This window comes from Corvus hawaiiensis, chromosome 3 (assembly GCF_020740725.1).
Source record: "Corvus hawaiiensis isolate bCorHaw1 chromosome 3, bCorHaw1.pri.cur, whole genome shotgun sequence".
Lineage (NCBI taxonomy): Eukaryota > Metazoa > Chordata > Aves > Passeriformes > Corvidae > Corvus > Corvus hawaiiensis.
Window position 1 is genome coordinate 75,495,312 of NC_063215.1, and position 14,139 is coordinate 75,509,450.

General features: G+C 43.0%; 1 protein-coding gene across 1 annotated transcript; it reads right to left on the minus strand.

Moving 5' to 3' along the window:
• Positions 1-243: 243 nt before the first annotated feature.
• On the minus strand, positions 244-6,444 carry FAM89A (family with sequence similarity 89 member A). The gene is made up of 2 exons (XM_048299153.1): positions 6,148-6,444; positions 244-2,240 (listed from the first exon to the last, which is right to left on the minus strand). Exons 1-2 carry the CDS (start codon positions 6,400-6,402, stop codon positions 2,082-2,084), a joined length of 414 nt encoding a protein of 137 aa, XP_048155110.1. The 5' UTR covers positions 6,403-6,444; the 3' UTR covers positions 244-2,081.
• Between the last annotated feature and the right edge of the window lie 7,695 nt (positions 6,445-14,139).

Here is a 14,139-nt window from a genome sequence, read left to right on the forward strand (position 1 = left end):
AGAATCATTAATTTTAGTAGTAGAAACAGGATTTTCTCCTGAATTTAAAAACAAGTAAAATCCAATTAAGACAGAAAAGCAGTAAATTCCATTCTAAACAGAGGTAGGTAGAACCTTTTCCACTGTAATTTAAAAATTCCTTGCTTCAGGTGATAACTAGTCCTAGTTTTCTTATGGGAGGGTTGGGAAGGGGGGTGGGGTTTGTATTCACTGAAAAAGTAAAATACACACAACATTAAAAAGTTATGCTAAACATCATGCTTTTTATTTTTGGGGAAAGAGCAAGAAAATAGCAGTACTTCAACAGACTAGAAAAAGCCTCATGTAAATACCAAAAGCACAGCAAATTATACTAAAAGCTGATACATTCTTAAGTCAAAGCATAAAGTTGCATGTAAATATGTGTGTGTATATATATTTATACATGTATACACACATAGGCACACAACTTTTAAATACAGATGTAGCTATCTGGATTATCTGTGTTTTCCTTATCATTCAGTTTAGTTTTGGGTGAGTGAAGCAATTAGACCAGAACTAACATTAAAAAAATACCCAACCATTGCCACAGACTAGATTAAGAACTATACACATACACAATTACAGCACAGTCTTTACTCTTGTGGCCTTTGAATTCCACTAAAACAAGCCTGTTTTAGAGGGAATGCATCCTGGAAGTCTCTTGGCTTTTATCACTGCAACATCCTAGCCTTTGCTAAAAACAGAGGAGCTACCCCAGAATGTGATCTCCAATTCTTCCTGCAAACTGCATGCATGCCAGACATGAACCATGCAAAAACCCTTTGAGGTTTAAGCCCTTAATTATTACCTTGTGTCAAGATTCAGGCACTGTGCTTTACAGCAATCTTCAGAATTAAATTTAAGAAACAAAAATCACATTGAGAGTTCATTTTACTTAAAACAGAGAAGGGTGAAGACTCAGATAGTTGGCAACTCTCAGCTGATTAAGCATTACATGTACACACTGCGAATTAATAAAAAGTTAACCAAGTGCTTTAGTAAGTTCTGAAAACAAAAATAAGTTATATTTCAAAGAACAAGTTAGTATAAAAAGTTTTAACATATGCAAAGTATGTGCTCAAAATACTTATTTCGCATTTTTAAAAAGAGCTGTCATCTACCTTGCAGCAATAAAGTTCACCCAGTATAAAATATTGCAATTTGTCCCATTGTGTCATATGAGAGGTTTCCTTATTCATATGATCAAGAACACTTGCACAAGAGTTCATGTTATTCCAAGCCACATAGTGGCAGACAGACTATGTTTGAAAATGTGCTTTTACTATGCAGTGCAGTAAAAGCTAAGCAAACCATTTCAGAGTAGCGTTTAGCAGGTCAAAGAGCTACATCGATGCAAGAAATCCAGAGAAGAGTATAAAAGTTAATGCCAAGTGGCAGTACCAAGAAAGTGAATTAGATCAACAGAAAAAAAAAAACCCTGCTGGTAACATTCACTATCACATGTACAGCTTGCAAGCTAGGAATAAATTAGCTTCGGGAGAAAAAAAAAAAATTAACTGTGTAAACAATTCACCCAGTACAAAACTGGATGCAGCCGGTAAGAGCAGAACTAGCTTAGTAGTGCTGAGGATGTGCGTGCATCCAGATGCCTGTTCAAAATGCATTTATCAATGCCACTGACTCCCCCAAAAATCACCTATAGCTATTTAACACCACAGCGGAGGCTTCCCTCCCCCCTTATGAAGTTATTACAACTCAGGAAGTCGCTGCTGTCTTCTACGATTAAAATTCCAGTTATAAGCTACCAATGTTTGTAAGATGAAAACACCCACCTTGCAAATTAAATTGAAAACTCTTGTCAAGCATGTCTGAGGACTCTTCAAAAATTAAAGTACAGCACTTTGCTCAAGTGGTATTTGCATGAGTAACTTGTACTGACAGCCTGTTAAAATAAGAGAATTTAACACAACGCGGGGTAGCTGGGTGTTCCTCCTCAGGAAGAGGGATCCATACAAATTCCAGTTGCTCTTGTTGAGGTGTGTTACAGGGAGAGGAGGACAAAAGAACTTCAGTCAGCCTCAAGGGGAATCTTCCTGCTTCTAGAAGTATTCCTCCTCTTCATCAAAAAATCCGTTCTCCAGGGCGTACGAGCAGTCTGCGTTAGAGTCAGCTTGGCAGGCACCTTTGTATTCTTGAATGGATTCGTACAGGGAGTAGAGCTGACACAGCAATGACATATCCAGCTGCCGAAGGCCAACCTGAAGGGGGAACAATTCAATCATTACTGCAATTGCCTTTTTATGACTGCATAATGCTGTATATCTTTTGTTGCTAAACAAGAGGTTCGAGCTTCTTTCCACCTTGAACAGTTATGAAATATGAAAGTAAAATTCATTTTCTAAGGTGGCAGATGCCCCACGGGATAAACTGGACAAAAGAACAAGGAACGATGTGATGCAATAGTGCAGAACAAATGCAAAGTGTTCTTCAAAATGTTGTATTACAACGCTGTGCTTGACTTTAATAAGCAGTTCACTCCTATCGGAACCATGGCAGATAAATTCATAAAGTCTGTATTCCTCACTATGCAAGGGAGATATTTTTCCAGAAATACTGTGTGTCTTTCACACATCTTTCTCTCACAGCATCACAGGCGCTCTGTTTTTCTTTAAAATGGCCTGGAGTAGAAGTTTTAAATGGGACTCTGGTTTTTCCACTTCCCAGCTGAGTAGTTCTACTCTGATTTTCTTTTCTATATTGACATACATAGGCATCTGACAAACCCAGGTAAGTCTCGCACAATACAGCATGCTACTTTCAGGCAGCAAAACTAAACAGAAGTGACACAAGCACATATGACATATCTTGCAAATCTTCAGACTATTTTCATGTGCCACTCAAGCATAGGCTTGATTATAATTAAGCACCTAATATTTTGGTCCTTAAGCTTCTCAAATATTAGTTCCAGAGCTAATTACAGATCTGGAGAACCATTAAAAAAAGGCTACCTTGTGGTCTGCATCTTTATGTCAGGTACAAAGCCAGTATGTTGCACAGCAAAGTGAAATAAAGCTATTCATTTAACTCAATTCAGCCTCCCTCTCTGGCAACGAAATAGAGAGTTCACTTGACATTGTCACCTATCCAAGTCAGATCAAATTAAAACCACTACCCAAACAGAGATTTTAGAGAAACAGCCATTTTGGCCTTATTTTTCAAGGAAGTGTTAAGCCGACAGGCTGTTCCTAGTGAGCCTCAGTTTCATCAAATAAAAGTTTTTGCCACAACCTCATGTCAAGAGGAAATAAATAAATAAATAAACAAGTAACGTTAGCAGCCTGTACTGCAACCTGAACACCAGGCTGTATTTTACTCAGAATGAGAACTCTTACCTCAAAAATCTCTCCTTATGCTTCTAAATTCTCAGGACAATACACTCAGCACACAAGAAAACCACAACAAGCTAGCATGATGATCTTACTTCGACATTGCTGAACTATCCTACCAGCAGCTCTTTCTGAAGGTGAGGAGAAAAAAAAAAAATCATACACCACAATGCCATTGAGAAAAAGAGGGTATGACATCTTCCAGGAACACCACAAATTCCTTGGTGTAATCATGAAGCCAAAACATGATGTCCTGCACAGGCTAAAGAAGATTTTAGGACAAGTGATGGGACACTGTGCTAGCTGCCAAGACATTACTGGTAAGTCTTTCCACCACCTCAGATCTATGCTACTTTTCATACCCATCTTCCTTTATAACCTAGACAAACTGCTCACCTCAGGTAAGAAAGGATGCTGTGAAGCTGGACCTAACACTTTGACATACAAACATGAGACCCACCTGGCAGACCTGAATGAGAGCCAAATGTTTGAGGGACAAGACTGCAGTTCAGAACTGTTCAAAAAGCAATCAGGAGTGAGGTGAGCCAAAAAAAGTCAACCTGGAGACAGGTGACCTTTGTCTCCGAAGGAAGGTGGGACCATTTTCACCAGCAGCTCTCCTGTTTCAGTTCCATTAAGAATTTCAGCACTTTCTGTGAAGTTCAGTTCTACTGACTGCCAAGCACAAACTTTAAGGGAAAAATTGCTTTGCAGAATTAACATAACAGTCTTAAAACCAAATGGTTATGTTTACTATCTTATTTTTCTATTGCTGCCACTAGTATCAAACTATCAAACAAGAAGCCTACTGTGAAAAATGCAGCCTCTTCAAAACTTTCATGTATGATCCCTGAGGTAGGAAAAGCCTGAAGAAATGTCCAACCCTGATAGCATTAGCACAGTTTTTAATGCCAGCCAAGCTGCATTTGACTCTTGATAGGGCAACCTATGGCACACAGTTCCATGCAATCAACTCTGTTCTTCACAATCATAGCTCTGAAATGACCTCTCCTTTCCTCCCTCCCTCTCCAAAGCATCCAAGTCCATCCCTTTCTCAGCTTTAAAAGCTTACATACACAGTACCTTGCTTGACCCTGCAGGGAAAGATGGTGCTGTGCATTTCTTCCTCACTCACTATGGAAAATTTAAAGCCAACCCATTACTCAATGAAAATTGTATCTTTGCTGCAAAAAGAGTGTTCAATATCAGTAATAAAGTGCTTTTATCTTCTTGATGAAAGGCAGCCTTTTAGTACACAAGAGTCTCTCTAATTTGTACAGGCCACAAAAAAGTACATCTGGAACCAAGGAGCCTGTTGCTTGAAAGTCTTTGATGTGTTTAGAAGTATCTTTTTCTTCAGAAATACTTTATCAAATTATCATCAAGGATAGCAGAGTATTAAAGGAAAGTTTAAAAGGGAAGTCTAGTTATCAAATAACTTTGAGAAGTATCTCATTTGATTTCCCATTAGGAAAGAAATAGATTAGACTTGTTTAATGAATTACCTTTGCTTTTTTGGAAAAGCTTAAGACTAAGACCGTATGTCCTTGTTTCCCTTCACAGCATTGCAGAAGAAAGCCCCGGCAGTCGATAGACCCATCCTTCCTGAGCTTTAGTGCAAACTGGCAATTCTAATACACAGTTTTAAGAATTATCTCTAACTGTTGAAACACTGGTGGCAGACTAAGATTTCAGCACACTCCCATCCTTCTAAATCCACAGAAGGACCTTTCAAAAAAGCTTCTTGTCCTCAAGCACCTTTTTAGTTTAAAAAAACCAGTCTTGAACCAGGCAGATTTTCAGCAATATCATATTTTATATGCTTCATAGAGTTTTTAGAGTTGGAAGAGACCTCTGGAGGTCATCCAGTCCAACCCTCCCGCCAAGGCAAGGTGGGGTCACCTCGAGCAGGTGACACCAGAACACTTCCAGGTGGGTTTGAATGTCTCTAGACAGGCAGACTCCACGAGCTCCCTGGGCAGCCTGTTCCAGTGCTCTGCCACCCTCAACATAAAGAAGTTCTTCCTCTTGTTGCGGTGGAACTGCTTGTGTTTTAGTTTATGGCCATTGCTCCTCATCCTGTTGCTGAGCACCACCGAAAAGAGTCAGACACCATCCTCTTGACACTCACCTCTGAGATATTTATATACATTAATGAGATTCCCTCTTCTCTAGACTAAACAGGCCCATCTCCCGCAGCCTCTCTTCATAAGAAAGATGCTCCAGCCCCCTAATTATCTTTGTGGCTCTCCGCTGGACCCTCTCCAGCAGCTCCTTGTCTTTCTTGTACTGATTCTTCAGAATCCTCAGCACGTAAGGCTTAGGCTATTATTAGTCATTACAGCTGCAGCTTGCACCAGCAAAGCACCAACACCCAATTAGTATTTAATCAAAAGGTGCGCCAGGTCGCCCGGAAGAATTTCGCTGTAATAACGCTGTGCTACAGGATCAAAACAGAGTCCTGTAGAAAACTACGCCTAATCACAGCCACTTGGGCTGCACGAATCATACCGACACTGGGGGTATTTTTTAACACCAGCCTTTCAGCTGGGTGCCGGGTTCCTGTGGGGGCCGCAGGGCGCGGTAAGCGGCTCCCCATCCGCACCCGGAGCAGTCCCGCCACCCCCAGCCCCGCTCCCGCCGCCGGTACCGGCAGCCAGGCCGGGTTACAGGGGCTGCACCGGCCCGGGGCGCCGGTCTGGCCCCGGGGAGGCGGCGGTGCCCCGCCGCCACTCGCCACGTCCGCCGCCCCCGCCGAGCCCCAGCCCGCCCCGCTCACCATCTCCTTGCGGAGCAGGGCCAGCGCCGCGTCCAGGTTGGGAGGCTTGGGCGGGCGCGGCGAGCCCCGGCCGCCGCCGCTCAGCTCGTCTTGGATGCGGGACTTCTGCGCGTAGAGCCGCTCCAGGTCCCGCCAGCGCCCGCCCTGGCCGCTGCCGCCGCCCGAGGATGAGGAGTTCAGCAACCCGCTCAGGCTCTTGGGCAGCGGCGGCAACCCCGCGCCGCCGCCGGGCCCCAGCAGCCCCGGCCCGCTCATGCTGCAGCCGCGGCCACCGACGGAAGGAGCCGCCTCGGCCCCGCCGCAGGAGGCGCCGCCCGGAGCCCGCCCCGCCTCCGGGCCGGGCGGGGGCGGGGGAGCCGCGCGGGGCCGGCGGAGGGAAGGGAGGGAGCGGAGCGGAGCGGCGGAGGGGCCGCCCCGCAGGTGCCCCGAGTCAGGGCCGGGGCCGCGTCGCGGCCGCTTTGTCTGAGCCGAGGCGAGTCCCTGCGGGCGCGGCCTCAGCGTGTGCCCCGCAGGAACACCCCCGCGGCAGCGCACTGCCCCCGGGCAGGGGGAGGCAGAAGGGCCCTGCGGCAACGGGGCTGAGCCTCCGGGCTCGGCCCAGGGGCTGGGGGAGGGATGAAGCGCAGTGAAAGCAAGCATGAAAGCAGATTAACTGCTAGAGGCGGAGGGTGACCAGTTCTTCTGTGGCGATGGTGTTGCATCAGTCGCCTGGTAACACCCGACACTGCTCTTCCTCTCCATCAAGATGTTTCTTTCTGCCCTGGTTTGGGCTGGGATAGATGTCTTCTCAGGAGCTAGTACAGTGCTGTGGTTTTGATTCAGAATGAGAATAATGTTGATTACATACTGATGCTTTGATTTTTGCTGAGTCGTGTTTATCTTAAGGACTTTTTTTGTCCCGGTGTGTCTGTCTCATGCTCCACCGGGGAAAAGGTACACAAAAGAAACTGGGAGGGAGCATAGCTGTGACAGGTGACCCCAACTGGCCAAGGGATATTCACCTTTTTTTATTCGTACTTCGTTTTCAATTATTAAACTGGTCTTACTTCAGCCTACAAGTTTTACTTCTGATTCTCCTTCTCATTCCACTGGGGTAGCGGGAGGGCGGGGGGGAGGAGGGCTGAGAGAGCAGCTGTCGTGTTTAATTTCCAGCCGGGCTTAATCCATGACACTTTCACATCCCCACAGCCAAGTTTTGTACCAAAAGTGTTTTATCTCCAAGCATTGCAACTACGCAAACCTAGGTCTATCTGCTCTTTGAGTCAAATTTCTCAATTTGTTAGCTCGCTGTCTGTCTCCCAGCTTTATTCACAGAGTGGGTTATTGCTCTGCTTTATAGAAATGCCCAGGTGCTTTCCTGAGAAGACTGTGGAGAGGGAGCCATTCTCGGGACGGGGGATGTGGCACAGGAATCCCCAAAACTGCAAGCGCAGCCACAGTTCTGGTACCACTGCAATACAACCTCAATGTGCCAACGCTGATTTTGTGCCTTTTATGTTTCCCGCCTTTCTCCTTGACGTGTTTGCATCTCTGGAGTCTCTTGAAAAAAAATATTAGGGCAGTTTTGGGTTATTCAAAATCCAAACCAAAGCAGGGTATAAAATTGGAGCTCTGGGCATATACTGCCATTGCAAAGCCAGATTGTTTTAGAGATGCATTCCTATTCCCATGACCCTGCTTTGTTTGTGGGGTTTTCTCTTCAAGAAATACCCAGATATGGTGATTTTGCGTTAAGCCTCTACATACTTTCAGTTTTGTTCCCAGACTTGCATGGCTTTTTCATGGTTTAAATGTCATCAGATCCTGTGGCAATTGTTTGCAAACTGCTTACAGTGGAGGAAGCTTTTGCCAATCTTTGTTCATGTTTACATGCCACTTTAGGGATTGATTTGTCAGACAACCTGATGTGCTTTTTAATGCTTTTTGCACTGGAGAATATTTTTCCCCCCCCCCGTTAGGCATGATGCTACTTCTGCCCAGGTTGATTGTGAAAAATAAAATTGTGCTGATAGCTTTTATGAAACTAAACGCATTTTAAACCATCCTTATTGTAGAGTAAAAGTGTCAACAAACCCCTCATCCTTCCAGGTCAAGGGTGGAAAAGCAAAGGTGACTGCAAAAGCATTGTTTTGGTTTGCTAAAGAAGTACACACTGTACTGTTGTCCTGGTTATTAGCAAATACATTTATTTGTTCTCCTCCCACCATCCCCCCCTTTTTCTCCCAGATGACAGCTATTTGGAAAAGCTTGTGTTATTTTATCTAGACTCCCTTATCTTAATTTTTTTTCAGTTTGCCTGATCTCATTAAATTCTGAGTGCATTTTCTTCACACTTGGGTCCTTTAGTCACCTTGTTGCCATGTTTACCACTGCAAAGGTCTTTATGCCGTTTTACTGCTCACCTTTGTAATCTGAAAAATAATAAAAAAAAAAAAAAATTGGGGGGTTTCCAGTGCCTCTTCTCTCAACTGGCAACCTTATCTAGCCTTCATTCATACTAAATTTATGACTATCCTTGAAAATCTAAATCTACTGCTTTATTTATTCTGACCCAGTTATAACATGGTGATAATGGAAGCTGGAGTCTTTTGCAGTTATGTCTTTTGGTAATGAAGCAAGCTTTTGTTAGCTCTACAGACTTTTTGGTCTTTGTTGGTTCCCAGAATTGAACTACAGAAACATGTTACTTGTCAAAACTGATCTTTGCTAAGGATGTTACCTCAAAAAAACCCACATTAAAAATACATGTTGCTAGATCATAAAGAATTAGGAAATTCCAGAAGGGTGGTATCCCATACCATCGCCTTACAGAAATGCATTACAGCATAGTTTTAATTTACATGTTCATATGTGATGTTTTACTTTTCCTAATTCATTAGGAGGATACACAATGCCTGTGTATCATTTGTGCATCATTTACTAACAATCCTCTTTTCAAATGCGGTGATCTATATACATTATAGCATACCTTGAACTGATACATCAAGACTGTCCCCTACAGCCTTTTCTCTGATGCTTTCTCCTCTAATAACCGAGTTATCTACAGATGTTAATGGAATTCCTCATAATGACAGCCCTGTGTGAGAAGGTAGTATTGTTATCCACACTGGAACGAGGACACAGTGAGCTGAAGGGAGGTTGTGGTAAGAAACATCAACTAATTTTAAGTGCCTGGTTTGTGCTTCCTAGGAATGATTTTCCACCCAACAGAACTGAGAAAAGGACATGTGCTTCTGCTTCAAGCTACCCTGCACAGAGCAGCGCCTTTGCTTAACGCTACCTTTATAAGAAATTTAAAGTAATACTCCAGAGTTTGCAGCAAAGGGGCATGTGTCACATTTTGTCAGCTGTGCATCAGGGATATCTTAAAACTTGCTAAACAATATGCACCAGAGTCAGTCTCCTTTTTGTATTGGGAAGATGCCTCTCATTGGGTGAGCTTGCAGTCAGAATTACTTGTCAAGGACCGGTCAGGATCCAGATATCACAAACTGGGCATAAGCAAGACAAATTAATAATTAGTTACACATGCTTTACTCTTCCATTTGCCCCTGTAGTTAAAGTGCCTGAACACAGTGTGTTTCTCATGAGGCCTGTGGCTTTTATCACTGATGTGGAGGAATGGAGATCAGACTGTTCTGTGGTGCTTTGGGAATGATGTGAAACTCAGCCACTTGGCGGAAGAGAATTTAGAATATTCTGGGTATAATTGGAACCTGATATATGGTGCCATATAGTGGTACATCCAAACAGAAATTAGATTTTCAGCTAAAGATAATTCAATTCTTATGCATCATTTTTCATCAGTTTTATATGGTCCTAATTTTGACACTTTTTTCCAGGTATATTTTTTTATTCCTGCTTAAAAAGTGAAACCCCAAGTGTATTCTAACACATATTACAGGGGCTTCTAGCTTGGTCCCTAGAAAAGTGGTGTCCTTAGATCTAGAGCAGACATCCTCCTATTTAAGCTACCTGAGTAGACAGGAGCAACAGAAGGCTCTTACCTTTTTTATAGGTCTGCTACTTCGTAGATACCCAAGAAAGACTCTTCAGCCTTTGCAGAGTTCAGAACAAAGTGCTAGAAACACAAATACGGAGGTTTGGGGATCCAGGCTCCAGTATAAAGCTTTTGATGAAATGTATTCTTGTGGCTGTAAACCCTTGTACACACCACTTGCTCTCTCGGCCTGCTGCTGTTGCCCTTGTTGTTGGTTTTTCACCAGATCCTGTCCTTGTCCTGGCATAGCCCCTGTTCCAAAGCAATGTCCCCTAGCTGTGGTCTCCAATGCCGTAGTTCCTATCCCTGTCTTTTCTTGCTTCAGCTGTCACACATGGATGCTCGATCTGCGTGTCTCTGGAGAGGAATCCTGGACAAAGAAATCCCTGGCCCTTTATAACCTCACAGTCTGTGCACCAGATCTTCACGTGGCCTGCACCTCTGGGTCCATTGGCAATTTATGGGGTCTGCCAACACCTCATTGAAGTCCTTCTCCATGCCCACGTGGGCAGTTCTTATCTTACAGCTTGGGCCAGCCTTGAGGCTCCCAGGGTCTCACTCCTTATCTGAAGATAACCAGTCTTTGTTTATCCTCTGTTTAGCCATTCATGTTAACAGAGTTCATTTAGAGTTCACCTATGCTAATTTTTGAGCAGGACCCACTCATGCTAAGCAAGTTACAGTTAAACTTATACCTACACATTAATTTCTAATATTCTGTAAGTAAACTTATTTTATTCCTCAGCACTCTTGCTGCTGCCTTCTTCAGCTTCTCTTCCATATCTGATGCTACTCTTTAGCCTGCTGCAATGAAGTCAGAGTGCTAATTCTTCCTTTTTTGTGGAGGACCAAAAAACCAAAAATCTAAAATTTGACAACAGGAGAAAGAATGTGTCTAGGGCATGGGAGGTAGGTATGACAGAAAGGTGGTTAGGACTGGGCAAAGCAAGGGCAATATATTCAGCAGGAATCAGAGGTTACACGGAGTGACTGATCTGTAAAGATCTTACAGTGTGTGTTGGTAACTGTTTCATCACTGATGGCAACTCCCAGCCAGAAATAATGCATATGCAGGGTTTTGTTTTTCTTGCAGGGTTTGGTTTTTTGTTGTTGGTTTGGTTTGGTTTGGTTTTTTTAAGCGGCAGCAGCTCAAAGCAGAGCTCCCCTCTCCTTTTCACAATGAGGATGGTATGGATTTTTGAACTAATTTATGCCCATCAGTTAAAGCAGTGAGAAGCAGTATGGAATCTGAAGAGCATGTGCATGTGGCAAATAGGCAGTTACATTTCTGCAATGATGAGTGGTCTAATTCCTCTCTCTCACTGTATTTTTTTACACTGCTGTCAGTTCCAAGCGCTGCTGTTTTGTGTTATGAAGGGGAAAAAAGACTCAAAGTCTGTACTTTCATATCAAAAATTCTGGTTCAGAATTATAGGAAGGATCATGCTATGGAGAAATAAGGATTGGATCTGAAAGTAAAGTTGATGGGACCTCCAGGTGAGGTAACCACCTGTTTTCCTGATGATTCCAAAACATGGTTTGTTCATATCTCTGTTTAACCTTAGATCAAACTATAAATCTTCTCCACAGTACATCACTCAGTGCACTGCAACATTGGTTTTAAAATCTCCTTATCCTGTCCTCTCACCTTATTAAATTAGGTGTAGTGGTATCAGTCTTTTTTTTTCCCCCTGCCTTTCCAGCCTCATAGATTCTTCCCCATTATGTGAACTCTAGAAAAAAAGAATTGTAATTTAGACCCCACCAAACTCATGATCCTATAATGTATCATTGTTTTCAGGATTTCTGTTGTAATTAAGAAAGCAAGCCATTTTAGTATTTCTTATCAGCTGGTAAAAGTAAATCCCCCAAAATGAAATAAGAAACAATGGTAGGCTGTAGGAATTTATAATTTCAGTATTATATGAAAATTCATAGCCATGAAAGAATCCAGCACAGTTTGTGAGATAACTGCATACTAAACTAGCCTCATGCCCACAGCTCTTAATTGCTCTGAGCATCTTCCCTTCATCTCCTTTTGCTGTGTCAAAAATACAAAAGAAAAGAAGGACTTCAAAACGCTTTTTTCCCTCCCTCTTTCCTGTGAGTTCAGTATAGTTTTGATAAGCATTTGCCTCTTCCAAAAGATGGTTTGAGGGGGCATTTATTACCAGCCTCTGTGGTTAGTTCAGTTTGTTAGCCTCACAACAACTCATTTCTTACTGTCAACAGTCTGACTTGACTTACACTAACAGCTTTCCAGAATCTGATTACTGAAAGTAGATCTCCAGGGGATCAGAGCTACAGGCTTTAAGGGTATTTGTCTTATTATCCCAGTGACACTGAGCAGACCCTTTCCTTTGGTGAGATCTGCATTGGGGTCAGATCTGGAGGATGCCATCTAAGCTGGGCTGAGGTCATCTGAGGTAAAAATGATGGGAGTTCTAAATCTGCAGGCGGAACGGCACAGCAGAAAGCAAGCTGCTGAGCAGGAATGGCTGCGGGTGCACAGAAGTAGGAAGGACTTGTGCTTGCAGAGGGCAGTATATTGCAGATTCTCTAGCAATTTGTATCTACCTCGAAGCCTTTTTGATTGAGGAATTGTCATTGGTAATTTTTAAAAAAGAGTTCTTTATTTCTCTGCAAAATGGTCATTTGGAAAAAAACATGGAAGTTCCTATGTACTATTATGTCAGCTGGTGTTAGTAAAGAGATCATATTTTTTGCTTCTTTCTTCTGTGTTCTCCCTTAGCAAATGTGTATATGAGATTTTTTTTTTCCAGGCTGAATATGGAAATCTGTTAGATAACATATTTTCACAAGATAGATGTAGATGACACTGCTCAGGAGATAAGCATTTCTCTTCAGCTGTAAATGGTTATAATGCTGTCTGGGGAGGGGGAGCACAATTTTATATTTAGATGTACCTGTGTTCTTGTAAAATGACCTTTCCCCTCCCACAATTCAAGTAGACAGATTTGTGCCTGAACTGAGTTGCTGAATAATTAAATTCAAAACTGAGGCCATAAAAAGCCCCAGTTCATACACTTCAGCTGGTCCAAATGCCGTTGTCCCATACTGTCCTCCGCCTGCCTAGGGCTCTGCCTCCTGGTGCAAAAAGGCTGCACTCCTCTGCAGGCCCTCAGAAGGGAGAGTGATGGGCAAATTTCAGTAGGGCCTCTTCCTTGCAGCAGCTGGGGCTGCACAGGATGGATGATGCTACAGCAGTGCCTGAGAGCACAGCAGCCAGCCAAATTGAGGGCAGGCCAGTGCTTGAGGGGAACATCCTTGTGTGGACCTGGATTTCCTTGACTTGTGCTGAAACTGAGCCACCTCTGAGGTGGGACAGGGAAAATCATTTAACAGTGCGTAACATTATTTCTAAACAGTTTAGAGGACAAAGGTACTCTCTGTAATTGAAAGTTCATTTAGGTAGAGAGAATGTAATTACCTGGCACATTTAGAGGAGCAAAGCTATTGTGAGTCTCTGATGAAAGCTGTCATCAGTTGTTTAATGGCCAACAAGTGACTAGAATTTTTGTTTCGTATTTCATACAAGAACAGCAAGTTCAGCAGCCCCGGTGACCCCTAAATTCAGTACGGGGACACTCAGCAATTACTGACTCAGAGGCAGATGTTCTACTAGCTGAACTATGATCATTGCTTCTTGCAGCATTTTAGTATGTAGCAGCCAAACAGCAACAAGTTTGGGCCTTACTTCGTGTGGGCAACCTAGTTTTGTAACGGTACAGACAAAGGAACAACTTTGAAATACTGTCAGTATTTAAAAGTGAAATACATTCTATGCAGCAAACATAATCCTTGAAAATAACTTCTTGGTTCTGACTACATGATACCAGATTTTTACCTGACATGAACCTGGCAGAGAAATTGTATCAAAGCAGTTCACATTTCAAATAGTGTGAAAACAATCCAGCCCTCTTTTTTCCCCTTCTTCTCTATTAGAAAAGCCCTCTAAGGCAGTGCAAACT

Bases quoted from the DNA above. Each gene is read 5' to 3' on its own strand.
- FAM89A (XM_048299153.1), bottom strand. From the start codon at position 6,402: ATGAGCGGGCCGGGGCTGCTGGGGCCCGGCGGCGGCGCGGGGTTGCCG. The intron at 2,241-6,147 runs GTGAGCGGGGCG...TTCCCCCTTCAG, and splicing joins CCCTGCTCCGCAAGGAGATG to GTTGGCCTTCGGCAGCTGGA.